Source organism: Mustela lutreola, chromosome 9 (assembly GCF_030435805.1).
Source record: "Mustela lutreola isolate mMusLut2 chromosome 9, mMusLut2.pri, whole genome shotgun sequence".
NCBI lineage: Eukaryota > Metazoa > Chordata > Mammalia > Carnivora > Mustelidae > Mustela > Mustela lutreola.
Window position 1 is genome coordinate 63,008,169 of NC_081298.1, and position 20,428 is coordinate 63,028,596.

General features: G+C 41.5%; 1 protein-coding gene across 2 annotated transcripts in view; it reads right to left on the bottom strand.

Annotated features, from left to right (window-relative positions):
- IL1RL2 (interleukin 1 receptor like 2) overlaps nt 1–19,687 on the bottom strand; it is a 38,395-nt gene extending 18,708 nt beyond the window's left edge. The window contains exons 1-6 of one of the 2 annotated variants that reach the window (XM_059134407.1): nt 19,274–19,687; nt 18,464–18,525; nt 17,161–17,395; nt 14,445–14,646; nt 8,976–9,135; nt 7,634–7,708 (exon numbers count right to left, since the gene is read on the bottom strand). In XM_059134407.1, coding sequence (XP_058990390.1) covers nt 7,634–7,708; nt 8,976–9,135; nt 14,445–14,646; nt 17,161–17,395; nt 18,464–18,521 — 730 coding nt within the window. In that variant the 5' untranslated portion in view covers nt 18,522–18,525; nt 19,274–19,687. Of the gene's footprint in view, nt 1–7,633; nt 7,709–8,975; nt 9,136–14,444; nt 14,647–17,160; nt 17,396–18,463; nt 18,526–18,989; nt 19,226–19,273 lie in introns of those variants that run through there. The other variant, XM_059134408.1, reaches the window with a different exon arrangement.
- Nucleotides 19,688–20,428: the final 741 nt, after the last annotated feature.

Genomic DNA, 20,428 nt, shown 5'->3' on the forward strand with positions numbered 1-20,428 from the left:
ATGCAAAGCACTCATCCATACCTCTTTGACCCCATCAGGAAACAGTAGATTGGCCGGAAATCCAGAAGACTTCCCCATGCCCGCCCCTTGTCTACTTTATCTAACACTTCCGCATTCACACTTGAACTGTAGTTTCTGTTGCCCCACGTTTTGTTTATGATGCTCATCTGTGCTGTTGCATGTAGCTCTACTCCACTCAGTGAAGAGAATACACTAGTGCGTCTCTATTTCTTGTCCTGCTGCTCCACACACACCTGCATCGCTGTAGTGTTTGCCTCAGTGTGAAGACTGCTGTGAGCTCCCCACTGCACACCTCCTGGGGCCCCAGTACACACCTGTCCTGTATACACGCCTGTGTCTGTGACGGTACACATGCCCATCTACTGGCAAAATCAGTAGATCGTAGGTGATGTGTATCTTCGACTTTAAAAGAGATGCCACATCGTTTTCCAGCGCGGCTGCACCGATTTACGCTCCCACCAGCAGTGTAGACGAGCACGTGTAAGAGGGAGGATTCAGCAGTATGTGGTGTTGTCAGTCTATTTATTTTCGCCAGCTCGGTGTGTGTCGTGACCTCACACCTTGGATTGAATTTGCGCTGCTCTAGATGGCACCTGCTCCACCACGTTTTTAGACCTACGTTGGCCATGTTGGTGCCCTCTGTTGTAAACTGTCACAGCGGTCTGCTTCGCCTTCTGGTAGGTGGACTTGTCTTTCAATAAATGTAAGTTCCTATGTTTGCTGTAGTCATACTTGTCAAATTCTACCTCAAGACTAGCATTGAGGGGTGCCTGGGTGGCACAGTGGGTTAAAGCCTCTGACTTTGGCTCAGGTAGTGATCTCAGGGTCCTGAGATTGAGCCCTGCATCTGGCTCTCTGCTCAGTGGGGAGCCTATTTCCTCCTCTCTCCCGGTCTGCTTCTCTGCCTACCTGTGATCTCTCTCTGTCAAATAAATAAATAAAATCTTTAAAAAAAAAAAAAAAGACTAGTCATTGACTAATATGTCTTTATTTTTTTAATCTTTCCTTACCCCAAATCATGAAGGATTTTTTCCTAGAAATGCATCATTCTGACTTCCATACTTAGATCTACAACTCACTTGAAATTATTTTTATAAACATTGTAAGAAAGGGGTCAAGTTTTTATTTTATTCCATATCTTGTCCCATTGTCAAGTCCCACTTGTTGAAGAGATCACACCTCTCCTAGTACAGTGTCAGCCTCACCAAAATCAAGGGCATAATATGGCAGATTTATTTCTGGGCCTTCAGTTCTAACCCACTGTCTACCTTGTATCAGAACTATACTCTCTAAACCACAGTAGCTTTTTATTAAATCTTGAAATCGGGAGGTACAAATCCCTCAGCTAGTTATTTTTCATTAAAAGTGTCTTGACTATTATTCAGTCTTTACTTTTCCATACCAACATTATAATTAACTTATCAAATTCAGCAAAAACTAAAATCTGTTTGGCTTACCCTCAAAACAAAGGAAATGTGTTTAATAGTTCAGTCTTGAGCGTGTTGTTTCTTCTATAGGCTTCTAAAGATTGATTTTTAAAAATCAGATTAAGGGCATTCCCTTACATTCCTAGTTTTAGAAGAGTGTTTTCTTTTTAAATAATAAATTCCTAGTTCAGGTGTTCTAAATGACTTTTCAGTATCTATAAGTGTATTATTTTTTCTCCTTTGGTTTGTTATGTAAAATAAAAAAGGATGACTTACATAATATGAGGCAAGTTAGCATTGTTTCACATAAACCCACTGAACCACAGTGTATCACTCTTTGGGTATGCTGCTAAAATAGATTTGCTAAGAATGGGGGTGCCAGACCCGAATGTTTATAGCAGCAATATCCACAATAGCCAAACTATGGAAAGAACCTAGATGTCCATCAACAGATGAATGGATCAAGAAGATGTGGTATATATACACAATGGAATACTATGCAGCCATCAAAAGAAATGAAATCTTGCCATTTGCGACAACATGGATGGAACTAGAGCGTATCATGCTTAGCAAAATAAGTCAAGCGGAAAAAGACAACTATCATATGATCTCCCTGATATGAGGAAGTGGTGATGCAACATGGGGGCTTAAGTGGGTAGGAGAAGAATAAATGAAACAAGATGGGATTGGGAGGGAGACAAACTATAAGTGACTCTTAATCTCACAAAACAAACTGAGGGTTGCTGGGGGGAGGGGGTTTGGGAGAAGGAGGTGGGATTATGGACATTGGCGAGGGTATGTGCTTTGGTGAGTGCTGTGAAGTGTGTAAATCTGGTGATTCACAGACCTGTACCCCTGGGGATAAAAATATATGTTTATAAAAAATTAAAAAAAAAAAAAAAGAATGGCGGTGCCAGGTGGTGGGTATTATGGAGGGCACGTATTGCATGGAGCACTGGCTTTGGTACATAAACAATGAATTCTGTTACACTGAAAATTTAAAAAAAAAAATGTGCTTAAATTTTTTCATCTGTGTTGATGAATGAGATTGGCCTGAAATTTCCTTTATAACGATGTCCTTGTTGGATCCAAGTGTCAAAATTTTCCTGACCTAATAAAATGAGTTAACAACTGTTTCTTCTTTTTCTACTCTGAGAAACTATTTAAATCTGTTGGAGTTCTTTATTAAATGTTTCGTAGAGTTCACCAGTAAAGCCAGGTGGATCTAGAATTTGGTTCAAGACAAGATTTTTTATTTCTAGTCATATGCCAATTTTAAAATCTGTATCTTTTTGTGCCAGATCCTATGTGCTGGTTTTTAGGGAAACTGCCCATTTCTTTTTAGATTTTCAAATTGTTTGGCACTAGGTTTTCCAGAGTGTTTTTTTATGACCTTTCTCATGTGTATATGATCTATGGTGATGGTCTCTTTTTCCTTCAGATTGTGCCTTCTCTCTTTTCTTAATCATTCAGGGGCTTAGCAATCATGTTCCACTTTTCAGAAAACTAACTTCTTTCCTGTTAATCCCTCAGTTGTATGCTCATTTACTATTACACTATTGTCTGGGATTACCGCTCCCCTTGTTTCTCACATTTTGTTGGATTCATTTTGCTTCTCCTTTTCTGTCTTCAGGGGTGAGCTTGCATCTCATGGATATTTCGACTAGCTTCCTTTCCTAATTCAGGCTATTAAGCGTGATCTGATCAAATTTTTGTATCCCACCAGTCTTGGTGTAAACTTTTCATGAGTATTCATTGTCAAAATATATTCTGATTTCTACTTCTGTCCATAAGCTATCTAGAGAGTTTTTTTATTCTTGCTTTCTATAACGTCTAGCTTTACAGTCCAATATACAGTTGATTTTATTAAACATTTCTTTTTTATTTTTAAAGATTTTATTAATTTATTTGAGAGACAGGAAGCATAAGCTGGAGGCGTTGGCAGAGGGAGAGGAAGGAACAGAGCAGGGAACCCCATGTGAGGCTCCATCCCAGGACCCTGGGATCATGACCTGAACTGAAGGCAGGCGCTTAACCAACTGAGCCACCCAGGCCTCCCTTTCTTAAACATTTCATTTTGCTTAGAAAGAATATGTAATCCGTAGCAGCTGGGCTCGGAGTTCTATGATATGAACATTAGGCCATTTGTTGGGCATATTTTTTTTGTTGTGATAGGGTGCTCTGCTTGCTTTGTTCTACCAGAAGCTACCTTGCAAATGTCATTATTATTATTCCATTATTAGTGTGGACTTAATCCTAAACTGGCTATGTCTTTCTGCATGTATAAACACACATGCACAAACACATACTTTTAAGGCCATGCTATTATGTATCTACAGGTTCATTATTGAACTTTTAGTCATTATGAAGGATCTCTGTTCACCTCTAATAGTAGATTCTACCTCCAGATCTACTTTGATATTAATATAATTATACCAACATTATCTTGGTTAATGTTTATACCATATATCATTTTCTACTCTTTTCTCTTCCAGCATCTTGTAAAAAGCCCAGAGTTCTGATTTGTTCTTTCAAATCCAGTATGACAATCTTTATTTGGAGTGTTTAGTCCATCCTGAAATCGGTGACAGATGTACGTTTAAATCAACTATCTTTTATATATATCTGTCGTTTCCCTCTTGCTGTCTTTTGACTCCTTCTTTTGGATTTCCTCTTACCTTTCTCTTGATTATTTTTTAATTATTCCATATAATGCTCTATCTTTGAAATTATTATTATTTTAGGGTTACCCTAAATATTAAAACAGAGATCCTTGAACTTATCAAAGTCTGACATTATTGATTATTTCTATCCTCTTCTAAGAGAATGTAAAGTCTTAGGATGCAATTGCTTTTAGCCTTTTCCCAACAGACAGGCAAATGCAGTTGTGAATTCTAATTCCATATATATTTTAAATTCCATGAACAGTCATCATCATTGCCTCATAGAGTCAAGATTCATTTGGATTTACTCACTTATTTTTGCCAACATTTGCTCCTTCCTTCCCTCCTCCATAGCTGATTCACAATCTAGAAACATTTCCTCCTGCTTCAAGAATACTGTAGTAGCTCATCTGGCGTAAGACTGTGCAACAAATTTTGTCATTTTTAGTTTGTCATATTTTCACGGACTATAAAATTAGCAGCGCTTTTTTTTTTCAGCAGACAACCTCCACTCTTTCCATCAAAAATTCAAGGGGCGCCTGGGTGGCTCAGTGGTTTAAGCCGTTGCCTTCGGCTCAGGTCATGATCTCAGGGTCCTGGGATCGGGTCCCGCATCGGGCTCTCTGCTCGGCAGAGAGCCTGCTTCCCTCTCTCTCTCTCTGCCTGTCTCTCCATCTACTTGTGATTTCTCTCTGTCAAATAAATAAATAAAATCTTTAAAAAAAAAATTCAAACAGTGGTCTTACTGTTGTGCATAGAGGATGGGTTTTTTTTTTCCTCTTCTCCTAACTTTTAAGATATTTTTCCTTTGTTTTGGGTTTTCTGCAGTTTCACTTTGGTATTTCAAGGTATAGGTTTTCCTTTATTTGTCCTGCTGAGTCTCCTTAGCTTACAGCATCTTTGAATTAATGTGTCTATCAGTTTGGAATATTCTCAGATTATCACCTGAATAATACTGTCTCTGCTCCCATTTTCTCTTTTCTCTTTCTTTGGGGATTGCAATTACATACATGTTAGCTCTGTGTATCCTCTCTCTCTCTAACCTCTGTATTTCTTAGTCTTCTGTCTCTCTGTGCTTAATCCTAGGTATTTTTTTCCTGACCTATATTTTCGTTCAGTAACTTTTTTCAGGTGTCTCATAAGCTTCTAAACCTTTTATTGAGGGACACCTGGGTGGCTCAGTTGGTTAAGCAGCTGTCTTCAGCTCAGGTCATGATCCCAGCATTCTGGGATCCAGTCCCACATTCGGCTCCTTGCTCAGCAGGGAGCCTGCTTCTCCCTCTGTCTGTGCACTCGCTCTCTCTCTCTGACAAATAAATAAATAAAATCTTAAATCCTTTATTGAGTTTTTGGTTTTGGTTATTATATTTATCAATTCTGATATATGATTTGTTCTTTTTCAAATCTGATATGGTCATTTTTTAAAAGTCTGCAGTTGTCTTTTGAAAGTTGCGATCATGTCTTTTCCTTCCTTAAACATGGTAAGCACAATATCTATCTCTCTATCTATCTGTCTATCTCTATCTGGGGCCCTGAGGATCTGTTTCTGTTGTATGAGGTTTACCATCTAGAATATACTGAGTCAAGACTTATCTGTGAAGGTTCTGAACACATATTGGCATTTCCTTCTACAAAGCTGATACCAGTCCATTCATTTATTTAGCTACTTAGTAACTATTTCTTGAGCATCTGCTTTGTTCTAGAAACTGTTCTGAGCACTAGTGATATAGGAAGGAAAAAAACAAACAAAATGACAGCTCCTAAGGAGCATTCAAATAGAATTAGAGATACTAAGACAAAATATGTGGGGTAGTGATAAGTACTTTACTGAAAACAGAGCTCAGGAAATAGAGCATGATGGTGAGTGAGGTGTGCTTTGTTTTTTGTTTTTTAAGATGTTACCTATTTCTTTGAGAGAGAGCAAGAAAGAGAGCATGAAAAGAGTGAGGGACAGAGGGAGAAGTAGGTTCCCCACTCAGCTTAATGTGGGGCCCAATCCCAGGACCCCAAGATCATGACCTGAACAGAAGTCAGGTGCTTAACCATCTGAGCCACCCAAACACCCCTGAAGGGTGCTGTTTTAATGTGGTGGTCAAGTGAGATGACATTCATTGGAGACCCGATGGAAGTGAAGGAAGGGACCATGGAGCTGTGTGGGGAAGAGCAATTCAAGCAGAGGGAAATGCATATGCAAAGTCCCTGAGGTGGAGATGTGCTTGAGATATTCAAGGAACCACAGTTATATCAGGGCAATCAAGTGTGAACTTATCAGTGTGAGGACTGGCAAGGGGAAGTCAACCGTGGAGGGCCATGTTGGGAATGCAGGGACTTTTGAATTTTATTTTGGGTGAGATGGAAAGCCATTGAGGAGCTTTAAACACAAATGTTTTAAAGGGATCGCTTATATTTGTGGCTGGTAATGTATTAGAACACCCTTTATGTTATACTTGCTAATATTTGGTATTTACATGTTTTAATCCTTACCAATTTCTAAGATACATATCATTGTTTTCATGTCCATTTCTTTTATTTCAGATGAATGCATTTTCATACTCTGTTAGTCTTCTTTTTTTCCTTCTGTGAATTATTCATTTACCTCATTTGGATTATTCTTAGTCCTTGATTTGTTGATATTTTTGTACAGAAATGGTATTACCTGTTTTGTGATGTCTCTGTCCCAAACATTCTCTCTTAATTTGTCATTCACATTTTAACTTTATCATTTTTACTATATACAGACATTTACAGTTTCTATGTGAGTATAATTTTTAATATTCTGTGATTTCTTCCACTGATTTTATGCATAGAAAGTACATCATTCTGAGGTTAGGTATAAATTTATCTCAGTTTTAAATGGTACTTCTGTGAGTATATTTTTATATGTAGTTTTTTAATTCATCAAAATGTATTTTTATGTCTGAGGTAAAGAATGAACTACATATGAACTACATATGGGTGGCTCAGTGGGTTGAGCCACTGGCTTCGGCTCAGGTCATGATCTCAGGGTCCTGGGATCGAGTCCCGCATCGGGCTCTCTGCTCAGCAGGGAGCCTGCTCCCTTCTCTTTCTCTCTGCCTGCCTCTCTGCCTACTTGTGATCTCTCTCTGTCAAATAAATAAATAAAATCTTTAAAAGTTACACTCACACTACACATACACTATGTCTCTCCTTCCCTACATATTTTTAAATGCCACAAATCTCCTTTACTAAGTTGTTGTATATTCTAGGATATGTTTATTGTTTTCCATTATGTTGCTTTAATCTTTCTATTTGTATACAAATACCAGTATTTACATATTGTTGCTTTATAATTAAACATACTTTACCATTTACTAGAAAAGATCTCTCTTTATTTTTCTATTCAATTATTTTCCTGCTAAATTTTTCCAACATTTTTTGACGTGAATTTTTAAAATGCTTCATCAAGTTTCAGAACATTCAATGAAATTTAACTGGTTTTATTTTAAACATATATATTAATCTGCCCTTAGTGATTTCAATGGCTTCAATAATTTTACTCACCTAGTTGTACTTCAATTGAATTGTTTTTTGGATAAATGATTTTAGGAATTCTTCCTGCATATCCATTTGTTTCTGCTAAAAAATCATATGCAAATGAAATTGCATTAGAATCATGTATGATACATTTCCAACTATTTATCCAGTTATAGTGTAAAGAAAACGTGGCACTGAGCAGGTCTTACCTAAACATGAGCCAAGGAAAGAACAAAACTCCTGACATGATAAGCTACTGCCTCATAAATGCATATTTTAAAACCAGAAATTAAATTGCTGAGCAAAAACCCTAAAACCGCGGCTCCCAGGAGATTTCGCTTCACCATTCTATATTTGATATGAATGTAAACTGATGAGATTGTGTAATCAAATCTTACTACCTAATAATCCAATTACAGTTTATAAGCAGTGGCTCTAAGCCAAGCTCTGGTCTAGGTACCAGTTAGGGAGAGAGAATGATCCTAATGTTTTATGTTTGGTCCCACTGCTCCAACCTCCATCCCTGCTCTTCCATAGTCTTTAAATCTGGTCCTCTTTTGTTCTTGGGTTCTCCCATTCCTTCACCCCACTGTGAGACTGTCTTCCCTCATACTGACTTCCCAGCCCTTTGTTTCTCTCCACTTATTCCCTTCCCCATTTGCTGATTACTTCTCTACCCTCGTGACCTTGCATGACCTCCCCAACTCAACGTTGCTCCTGTCCACCTGCCTATTTCCCGTTATTCACACATACCATGGTCCGTTTTGCTACAAGGCTCCCTCAGTCGGGAAAAATCTTTCCCACTCCGTCACTCAGTTAATGTGTCCTGTCAGCACCACTATTATCAAGAAGCTTTCCCTGACCCTCAGTCTTCTCAACAGGTCCTTGTCTGTTCGATCTCATACTTACCACTCGCTCATGGCATTCATCACTTTGGTAATCACACATCTCACTAGCAGACTATCTGACTTATCTCTGCCTCCCTTCCCTGCTCAGACTTCAAAGCTCAGTCAGAGCGGTGGTCATGGGTGCTTCCTCCTTTTCATGCTCTCTCCACAAACCACAGGACCTGGCCTTATTAGGCACTTAGAGAGCCACTAAATTACTGCCCAAAGGGGGCGCCTGACTGGCTCAGTGGATTAAAGCCTCTGCCTCCAGCTCAGGTCATGATCCCAGGGTCCTGGGATCGAGCCCCGCATCGGCCTCTCTGCTTGGCGGGGGGCCTGCTTCTCTACCTACTTGTGATCTCTGTCAAAAAAATAAATAAAATCTTAAAAAAAAAAAAAAAAAAGAATCACTGCTGCCCAAAAGCCAGCCATCTCATGCAAAGCCAAGAGGAAGCCAAGGCAATGGCTACGAGCTTACTTACCGATATTCACGGTGATGCTGTTTAAAACAGTGTACTGTCTCCCTGTGTGTGTCAGTCGGGCTTGACATGCATAGCTCCCTCCATCCTCTGCCGAAACATTGCTCACTGAAAGCTTCATTTCCCAGGAAATAAACCGTTCTCCTTTAATCTCTTCACAGTCCTAAATACAAATATATATATATATATATATATATATATACATACACACACACACAAATTAAATCAAAGAGTATTTTGGTGTATCAGTTACATTGTTACATTTCTGGTTAACAGCACCCTATGAACATGGGGAGAGGCAAGAAACATGTGATCTCTAGACCTCAGGTAATTTATACTCTAACTGAAAATGATATCTATACCTATAGGTATCAATTGGTAGATTGATAGATATCTACATATATGACGAGTATGTTAGAGGCTATTGTGCACGCTGTCAATATAAAGTCTAATGGAAGTTGAGAGGAAAGAGGCCTACTGGAACTAGAAGGCAGACCACATGGAGGAGGATTGTGTAGGCCCACAGAGGAGCGAAGTAGGAGGGTGTGAACAGGCAGGAATGCCCTCCACCCACAGGGGCCCATAGCTCCCAGTAAAGCACTATCTCATGACATCAAGCCCCTATACCGAGACTGCAAGCCCAGGTGATTAATGAGCTCTTCCACTGTGTTCCAGGCCCAAATACACCTTCTCCACCTATCAGGTTGGACTTAACAGAGGTCCAAAATAATTCTTCGAGAACATTCTGCTTGGAGGCCTGAACAACAGTCACAGTATGCTGGCTAGGCTTATGGGCAGACGTCACCTAACTCATTACATCACCGATGCTGCCATAACATCAACTAGAACAACCTTACACCAAACCAGCCCGAGGCCTGGTTGGTCTCAGATATGCCTTTCTCACTTGTCATCCTTGGCAACCACCCCCAGGGCAGGCCTCCCTGTCCACCGGCAGGACACTGTCACAAGCTCACATTCTCAGGCTTCTCCCGTCTCACAGACCCCCTCCTAAACTCTCTCAAAACATTTCCCCTTTCTTTGGAAAGTGCTGCTCTATAGAGTAAGTTTTTGGATTACTGAGTCCATGTACTCATTCAAGCATTCAGGTTCCTGCTCTTTGCTAGGCTGTGAGAAGCGCTGTCAGGTGAATGTAGTCACTGTCCTTAGAAAGCTCACAATCCTACTGTAGAGGACCAACTTACAACCCGGGTGAAGATTTAACTGCCCACGTGCCCAGCTGTCTTGTCCCTGAGTCAGCTGTAGCTAGCTCAGCATCAGAGCCCATTCTTCACAAAAGGGAAACTCAATCATGCCAGAATGAGCATTTGTTTATTTACAATACGAATTTCTAGAAGTCTCACATTATTCTTCATTTGGGAAACCCAGTTATAATTGGGCAACTGCTTACCAAGTAAAATGGGAATTACCAGTGAGAGTCAGATGGGTGAAGGCATCAGATTCCAATAGCGTGGTGCCCCCTTCTTGAGAGTAGGGACAAACAAATAGCACTGGGTCCTCGGACGATGACAACTTCTTCTCTGGAGAGAACTTGGATAGGAGCAATCCCCGGGCCTCCCTTTCTATGTTCCATTATTGACCAGTCCCCCTCCGATCAACTCATTCTTTCTTTCAAGGTGTACAAACATTTAATCATATTAAAATGTAGCCCTGGTAGCTTAAGAGTTATTTTGTCCCATCAACCATGGCCTGAGCTGAGAACAAAAGTCAGACACCCAATCGACTGAGTCACCCAGAAGCCCCTGAGCATTATTTTAAAAATAAAAATCCCTGAACCCCGCCCATGGATAATCTGATTCAATGAGTAGAGGACAAGCCCAAAAAAGTACATAAAAAAAAAAAAAAAATCCATTGATCTTAATGTTGAGGTAGTAACAAAGTTAGTCCTAAAAATCCACCTCTCTACAGATGTCAAGTGCTTTTAAATCTTTGACCATGACAGGTCCAGGCCAGGAGGAAAAATATTTCAGAAGAGTCCTATTGTCAAGAGGGTCCTGATGCTGGTGTCAGGAGGTAATGGTTGCAAGGCTGTAAGGTGGAAAACAGGATGCTTCAGGAAGAGTCTACAGAAGCCACAGAGAGGAACTGAGACTCACCATATCCTGAGAAGGCTAAAGCAGGACTTGGAAAATGGGTAATATCACAGTCAGAGCCAACTGAGATGGAGGGGACTGTGGCCTGGCAACCAATACCCTTTGAACAGAACAGAGATACTGTGAGGGGATTTTTTTTTTCCCAAATAGGCTTCATGCTCAATGTGGGGCTTGAAATCACAACCCTGAGATCAAGAGTCACGTGCTCCACCAACTGAGCCAGCCAGGAGCTCCCTGAAGCAGGATTATTGTTAATAATTAAATTGTAGGGGCACCTGGGTGGTTCAGTGGGTTAAGCCTCTGCCTTTGGCTCAGGTTATGATCTCAAGGTCCTGGGATCAAGACCTGCATCAGGCTCTCTGTTCAGCGGGGAGCCTGCTTCCCCCAACTCCCTGCCTGCCTCTCTCTCTACTTGTGATCTCTCTCTCTGTCAAATAAATAAATAAAATCTTAGAAAAAATAATTAAATTGTAGTCAGAGCCAATGTTAATAAGAGGATCATGAGAGAGAGTACGCAGAGTGTTGATTATACTTGCTGACACACATTAAATGAATAACTGCATAATTTTTCCATTAGCCCAATAGTTGATACACAAAATGAAAAACACTGGAGGTAGAAAGAACCTGGAATCCATCCATCTAGTCAGCAGAAACTTCCTGAACTAAGGCTAAAACCTAAGGACCAGGTATTAGCCTTGCAAGTGGAAAAGGCACGGGGGTAGCTTTAAACTCTATAAAGATGAACTTTTGATTAATGGAATAGTAGGTGTTCAGAACTATCACCAATTATTCTGAAGGTGATGGCTGACAGACTAAGACAGTGCTTTTGACAAACCTATGCATGTAGGGGACAAAAGCTAGAGTCAGGGCTTGACAATGAAGAACATCCCCATCCAATTCTCAAGTTGTCAGCTGGGATGTGAAATGGCCATGTGGTTTCATTGAACCACTAAAATCACGGCTCTAAAAAATGACTGAACCAATCTTCACTTCAAAGGATGATTCTCACAAGTTTACTACTGAGCCAAGCAAGGCAGACACAAAAAGCTTCATACAATAGGACTCAATTTCAATAAAGTCCATAAGCTGGCAAAACTAATCTAAGCTATTACAAGTCAGGGAATTCGGGAGGCATAGTTTTTGGTAGATGGCAGAAGCGACTAAGCAGGGTCGGGCCTGGTTAGTACTTGGATGGAAGATGGCAGAAGCGAGCCTTCCGAGGCGCGGGTGGTAGTTTCATTCTTGACCTTGATCATTGGAAGGAGTAGCTAAAAGATGTGTTCACATTCTGATAATCAATTGAGCTTGTCCAATTATACTTCATGCCTTTTTATACATACACTATACTTCAATGAAAACTGTTCATGCATTCCCAACATTGGTACCCAGGATATACAAATACATAAAATCTCCTGTAAGTCAGTAATGAAATGGTAAGAAAAAATAAATTAACAGGGCAAAAGATAGGAGTCAGAAGTTCAGAGGAGGATTCAAACGGTCAACAAACGTATGAAAAATTTGGTCCACCTCCTTAATGATGAAGGAAAAGCAAACTAAAACAACAATTAGGTAACAATTGTACCCACCAGACAGATTTAAAAAATATGTCTTATAGTACAGAGTCCCACATGAGGTTTTAGGGAGCCCAGAATATTGCACAGGAGAATAAAAACTAGTATAAAATTTTTTAGAGTAACTTGAGAGCATCAATAAAACTGAATACCTTATTCATATACATACTCTACAACGTAACAGTTATAAAGCTAATCAGCATGTAGCCTAAAAAATTCACACACTGGCAAACGTGGGTTAAAAGAGAGGGATAAGCGGCACCTGGGCTGCTCAGTTAAACAGCAGCCGACTCATTTTGGCTCAGGTCATGATCTCGTGGTCCTGGGGTTAAGCCCCATTTGGGCTCCATACTGAGCAAGGAGGCTGTTTGAGGATTCTTCCTCTCACCTTCTGCCCCTCTCCCCATGCATGCACACATATGCACTCTCTCTCTCTCAAATAAATAAATCTTTAAAAAAAAAAAAAACAGAATAAAGACATTCATTGCCACGGTCCTCATGAGACAGAAAAGTAGAAACAAAATAAATGAACATGAAGCATATAATAGAAAGGATGAACAAGGCCAAACTTGATTCTTTGGGAAAAAAAATAATAGAATGGACAACTCTCTTATGAGACTAGTCAAGTGAGGAGTGAGAGAGAAATACATCATAACAGGGATTAAAAGAAGAACCTCAGGGAGCCTGTGTGGCTCAGTGGGTTAAACCTCTGCCTTCGGTCAGGTCATGATCCCAGGGTCCTGGGATTGAGCCCCACATCCGGCTCTTTGCTTGGCAGTGAGCCTGCTTCCCTCTCTCTCTGCCTGCCTCTCTGCTTACTTGTGATCTCTGTCTGTCAAATAAATAAATAAAATCTTAAAAAAAAAAGAAGAAGAAGAACCTCACCACAGAATTTAGACACGAAAAGAGCAAAGATGACAAGCAGTTGTGTACCAATACGAGTATCTGAAATATTTAAGGAAATGAGTGATTTCCTACAAAAAAAGGAATCTTACAAAAATATCTTCAGGAAGAAATAAGAAACTGGCATAAGGCTATCTCCATTAAAGAATCTGAATCAGCAGCTAAAAAGCTTTCCACAGAGAAAACTCATGACCCAGATGGTTGGACCGGCAAGTGCCGACAGGCAGAGTTACAGGAAAACTAATCCCATCTTAAATAAGCAGCCAGTGCCCCTCTGTGTCTAGGATTACGTCTTAGACATTATCATCTGCCAGGACAGCCAAGAAAAGAGAGTGCTGGATGGCGCAGAAAGGTGAGTTTAGGATTCCCTGTTTGCGTAAAAATGGAAGGACAAGGGTATGGTTTCATTTGCTTGTATAGCATTATGCAGAGATAATGCAGAGAAGGCAAGTCCCTACCAATGGCAGCCACAGGTTAGGAAAGGTGTGATGGGCTCAGGGCAAATATAGCTCAGGAGTGGGAAGGACACTTGCCAGGGGCGACTTTTTATACTTTGGGATTACTGAATCACAGGCATGTCGTTTGCATTCTAAGAAATTAATTAATCTGTTCGGGGGGGGGGGGAGGATACTGGAAGTAGCCTGAAAATGATTATTGTAGGGAGACGGTGAATCCAAGTGACAAAATATTATAAAGCTGTAATAACTATTAATTTTAAAAACAATAATTAAAGGGTAAAATTATCAGTAACCACTGGCAAACAAATCTGTCTCAGGTACACAAACCTCTTCACTAATACTGCCCGAAAAGAGCCAACTTCAACTAAAAAGCAGGTAATTTTTAAAGAAAAAGAAAAATATCAAAAGGAAAACTATTTGATTTTTTACCTTATACCACTTCAGTGAATCCAAAACACAACTCTGTGGGAAGTTCAGATGACAGGTAAGGCTGTTGTCCCTTCCTTCGTGAAGTATTTGTATTTGTTTGTACTCATCTGATAAAATCAGCTGGCCGTTTCCAGAAATACCACACCAGTCTTTTCTTAACACAGTGAGGTTAACGTGTGTTCTGTGACAGGTGTCTGTGCCGCTGTAGGAAAAGGGTAAATTGGAAACCTCATGAACTCAAATAACCACCAGATCATCCAAAGGTGTTCACCTTCACATCTTGCCAAATCATCATCAAGACACTGAGTAAAGGGGCGCCTGGGTGCCTCAGTGGGTTAAAAAACCTCTGCCTTCGGCTCAGGTCATGATCTCGGGGTCCTGGGATTGAGCCCCACATCGGGCTCTCTGCTTGGCGGGTTTTCTGCTTGGTGGGTTTTCTGCTCAGCAGAGAGCCTCCTTCCTCCTCTCTCTCCTCTGCCTGCCTCTCTGCTCACTTGTGATCTCTATCTGTCAAATAAATAAATAAATAAAATCTTTTAAAAAAGAAAGAAAAGACACTTAGTAAAGGCTCTGCCCCAGCCCAGGCAGGCTGCGGCTCACAAATCACTAATTACAAAAGGAAAAAAAAAAATGTTTCTGTTGCAGAAACGCTGGACCACAACTTGGCCAAGGGATCAGGCTGAACAGCACCAGTGAGGGGCAAATGGATACCACAAGCCTTGGGGTGCATTGTCTGCAGAGAACACAAACCACTTACGTGGTATTCTAGTCCAGAAGGCTCAACCTCAACCTACGCCTGAAGAAATATCTGACAAACCCAAATCGAGGGCTAGTATATAAAATAATTACAAGTACTCCTTTAAAAATGTCAACGTCATGAAGAACAGACTGAGGAACTATTCCAGATAAAAAGAGACTGAAAAGGTATGACAGCCAAATGCAATTCAGGAGGCTGGATGGGACCCTCCCCCGGAAAGAAAAAAAAAATGTATAAAGAAAAATCGAGACAATGGACAAAAATTAGCATATGAATGGGGAATTAGATAAAAATATCACGTGGTGGTTGAATTTCTGGAGTAGGCTAACTCTTCTGTGATTCTATAAGAGAATATCCTTGTTTTTTTTAATTTTTTATTTCTTTTCAGCGTAACAGTATTCATTGTTTTTGCACCACACCCAGTGCTCCATGCAATCCGTGCCCTCTCTAATACCCACCACTTGGCACCCCAACCTCCCACCTCCCGCCCCTTCAAAACCCTCAGATTGTTTTTCAGAGTCCATAGTCTCTCATGGTTCACCTCCCCTTCCAATTTCCCTCAACTCCCTTCTCCTCTCCATCTCCCCTTGTTGATAGCAAATGGAACATTGAATTATTCAGGTTAAAGGAACATGAGGCATATTGCTCAAAATTTGGAGGAAACACCGAAAACCATAATATTGTATGTAAATATACACAGAGGTGACCCTTGACCAACTCAGGCATTAGGGCCACTGGCTCTCTTGCACTCTTGAAAATCGCATATGACTTTTGACTCCCCTGAAACTGAACTCCTAATAGCCTACTCTTGACAAGAAACCTTACTGATTACATGAACAGTGGATTAACACATATTCTAAATGTTATGTGTAGCATATACTGTATTCTTAAATAAAGTAGACTAGAGGAAAAAAAGTTAAGAAAACCACAAGGAAGAGAAAATACATTTATAGTAATGTATTTATCAAAAAATATCTGTGTATAAGTGGACATGTGCACTTCAAATCCATGTTGCTCAGGAGTCAGTCACATACGGAGGGAGAGAGTGAGAGAGAATTCTAAGGTAAATGTGGCAAAATGTTAAATCATGGGCAATCTAGATAAAGGGTATCTAAAAGGGGGATAAATGGGGTTTCTTTATACTATTTTTGTAAATTTTGTATGAATTTGAAATTACTTCCAAGTAAAAATATGCAGTTGACTAAGTATGTTTCATCTCTGTATGTTAAAGATTTTTAAGAATTCACATTTATTTTATGACAGAAAGCATCTATGTCTACCTTCTATGAAAGGTTATCTTTCCCGGTTTATAACTCCCAGATTTCTGAGATAAATCTGGGAGTTATAAACCGGGAAAGATAACCTTTCATAGAAGGTAGACATAGACACAGGCCACTGTCTTTGGTGAGCTTTCTGGCTCACCGCAGCCCCCACCAGGCTCAACAGTCTCCCACCAGACCTATGCCACTCCCCTACACTACTTCCCAGCACAGGGCTCAGCATGGAGGCAAAAACACAGCTGATGCTGATGCTGAATCACCATTAGGTCCCTATCACAGAGCCCTTACAAAAAGGGCTCAAAGGCGGTTTATTCCTATCTGGCTGTGCCACCAGTCATACACACTTCCCGAATTCCAATTAAGAAGGTAGTAGTAATACTGGGAGAAACAGGTTTTTAAGCTGGTCTGGCCTGTGACCTCATGACAGAGGATTCCTCACTGGAAACCATCTGGTAACAATTAGAGAACTATTATTTATTCTTCTCATTGAATTTTCTACATTTATTAAGAATTTTCCTAAAAGAATTATATATGTATACAGTTATATACGGTATTATATTTTCACATATATACATTAAATATTTTATATTTATATAAAACATTATATATTTTTATATACATATATCATGTAGAGATATATCAGAGAGAAAGAGAGCTCTATTTTAAATGAGAAACTTACTTTATAACACATTGGTAGATCCCAGAGTCCTCCTGTGTCAGGGGGAGAAACAAAATCCAGTTTTGCTCCTGGTGAATTCTAGACTGTGTGTTTTTGGACACTGGGATTTTGCTAGGATATTTATACCATGTTACATGTGCTTTCCCAGATGTTAGTGGTGGGTGTGTACAGTCAAAAGCAAAAGGTTGGCCTGCTGAAGGTGCCTCATTTTGCAGACTAACATCCTTGCATGCATCTAGGGAAAGAAAGGGGAGAAATCATGAAAGAGAACTCTAGCATTATTGATTATTAGTTTTAACAAATGCCTCTTTAAGGGGTGCCTGGGTGGCTCAGATGGTTAAGTGTCTGCCTGCCTTCAGCTGGAGTCCTGGGATAGAGCCCTGCATTAAGCCCTGCATCAGGATCCCTGCTGGCAGGAGGCCTGCTTCCCCCCTCTCTCTGTCTGCCTCTACTTATTTGTGATCTCTCTCTCTGTGTCAAATAAATACATAAAATCCTTTTTAAAAATGCCTCTTTAATTTTCTAGCCAGTTTAAAATTTTACTGGAGAATCTCTTGTGTGGGAGTTTGGTAAATCTTCTGCTATTTGAAGACATAATTGGAAGTCCTTCAAATGTGTTCATGAAACACACCGACTTGTCCTCCCCATTTGGAACGATTTCTCTCCATCCATTCTCTTCTAAGACCCCGGATCCCCTTCATCCTTTTCCTTCAGAGTGAACATTCCTATTCTGAGCCTTCCTTGTCCCGTTTCTTTCTGCTTTGTACCCCGGTATTTCACTCCGTCTTCACAAAAAGGTGTAAGTATACCATCCCAAAAAAGGACTGCTTAAAAAAAAAAAAAATCTTCTCATTTTAAAGTTCGTTGCTACGGAATTGCACTGAAGAAACCGTGTTTCTTCTTGGAAGAAATGTTATTTCGATCGTTTCTGTGTTTTAACCCTGGGTCATAAAATGACCCTTTGTTATATAAAATGGTGTTATTTCCACAGGAGCATTTTGACTCCAGACTTCCAAATTTGCCTATTCCTCCACCCCCACCCCTCCAAAGTCACCTCAAAACTCAAAGGTGACCTGGAGGCTGAGCGTCAGAAGCTGGGAACTGAAACTTGCCCTTTCATCATTCGGAGGGAATTCTGTCTGGTCCCTTGGGGTAAGTTTTAACCACAAGGCTCTGGTGTCCTGAGATCCCCTGGCGGGGGAGGGATCCGCACGGGGTTGAGGGGCGGAGTAGGGGGACTCTCTCAGAGCCACAGGGAGGTGGTAGCCTCTGAGGCCCAAGGACAGCGGAACCTAGAACCTACCTGCTCGGACAAAGGGTGGAAGAGCGAAGGACAGTCCGCAGAGCAGCAAGGCCAGCATCCCCCTATTGGGTTACGAGGAAGAGAGAAGGTGGGCGGGAATGGGGTACGGCGGGAGCGGCGACAATGAATCTCAGGAGATCCTAACCCAGGCCTCTGGGCTTCCCTTCTTCGTGGGGAGCCCCCCACCTCTGGCCCCACATTAACCCGACGTGCCCACAAAGACTCCCTCCTCCCGGCCCGACCTGCAGAATTCCGTCTGGAGAGGGATTTGCGGGAGGAGTTAAGAGCCCCCGGGGTCAGATAGTCAGGGTAGTGGCTGCAGCAAAGAGACCCCCAGCCCCGAGGTACGCCTTCTCCGCCATCGGGCAGCGAGGCGGGGTCTGCGTCCTGAGCGCGGTGGGAGACCCGCCACCCACCCCCGGATCCCCACCTGCACGTAGTCGCGCGTAGACTCCCCTGCGAGTCCCTAGCCTCGGGGGTCCTCCCGGGCCCGGCAGTCCAAACGGAACCCCCGCCACCCGCTCACCTGGGAGAAGCCAGCTCAGGCCGACCTGCCAAAGGTCGGCAGGAAAAGAGAAAGCAGGAACGCCGCGGGACCGGCTGGTAGACGGAAGCTGCGCACCTTCGCCCAGAGACGGAACCCGCTCCCCCACGGTCGCCCAGCCGGTCCGGGGAGGCCCCGGAGTCCTGATCTCTGGCCTCCGGATCTGTCGCGTACTTGTTTGTCAGCCACCTCTTTCCCTCCACACCTTTCCGACGGTCGGCGCCCCACCCGCTTGGCTCAGTCGCACACTCCCAACCGGTGCCTACCTGCCCGACGGGCCTGGAGCGCGCAGGATCCCGCGGAGAGTGGAGAATCCTGTGAACAGGCACTGAACCCAGGCGTGGCGTTTCCATACCAGGCTACTTCCTTGCCACCGTGGGCAGGAACGGTGGCATCACACTAAGAAGTGGGTTTAAAGACGTGTTTCCTGATTTTCTGGCAGCTAACGAGTCTTTCATGGGCCGGCCTGTCTTCCTAAATCTATTCCGAATTGTCCCCGTAAAGCAGTTCTTTCCTTTCGAAGCCCCATTTGAGCAGGAATTCTATGCTCTGCTTGGCTTATATGGAATGTCCCCAAAGTGGAATAGCTTCCATCCCAGTGGCTTCCAAGGAATAGCCTTTATCTGCCTGATTCGTGTGGTCAACTTCTGTAAAGCAGACATCCCAGCGGGATCCTGAACCACCTGGAACAGGAGGCCTGGTCCTGTCTGAAATTTCCAAATAAGATAATATCAATCAGGACTGTTGCGCTGGCCATCAGGAAACACGCCCAAAGAGATCCCCGAGGGGGCTCTGGGACTTAGAAAATATAGATAAAATGCCAGCTCCATTCAGCAGATTCCCGGCCAACCTCTATCTGGTGGTAGTTGTAGTTTTAGAAACAGAGGCAGAAGCGGGACAGGAACAGGACAGAAGGAGTTCAGCATCTGCATTAACAGTAGCACTTTCTGGGATGGCCAGAGGCCAGGGTATGGTTTGCACATTTCTACAATGTTACACATTACTAAGGATACCAAAGTGCTTGTTTACGTGGGTTACATCTGCCAATAGTTACTACATTTGAAAGTAAACTGAAGAGCTTGTAAAACATTTATGTTCTTACTTATTTGTAATAACAGCAATAAACTTAACATAAATGTTACCGTAAATAGCATACGGTTTATGAAAAATATCCAAACTTCCCAAGGAATAAACCTAACCAAAGAGGCTAAGAATCTATACTCAGAAAACTATAAAGTACTCATGAAAGAAATTGAGGAAGACACAAAGAAATGGAAAAATGTTCCATGCTCATGGATTGGAAGAACAAATATTGTGAAAATGTCTATTCTACCTAAAGCAATCTACACATTTAATGCAATCCCTATCAAAATCCCATCCATTTAAAAAAAAATAGAACAAACAATCCTAAAATTTATATG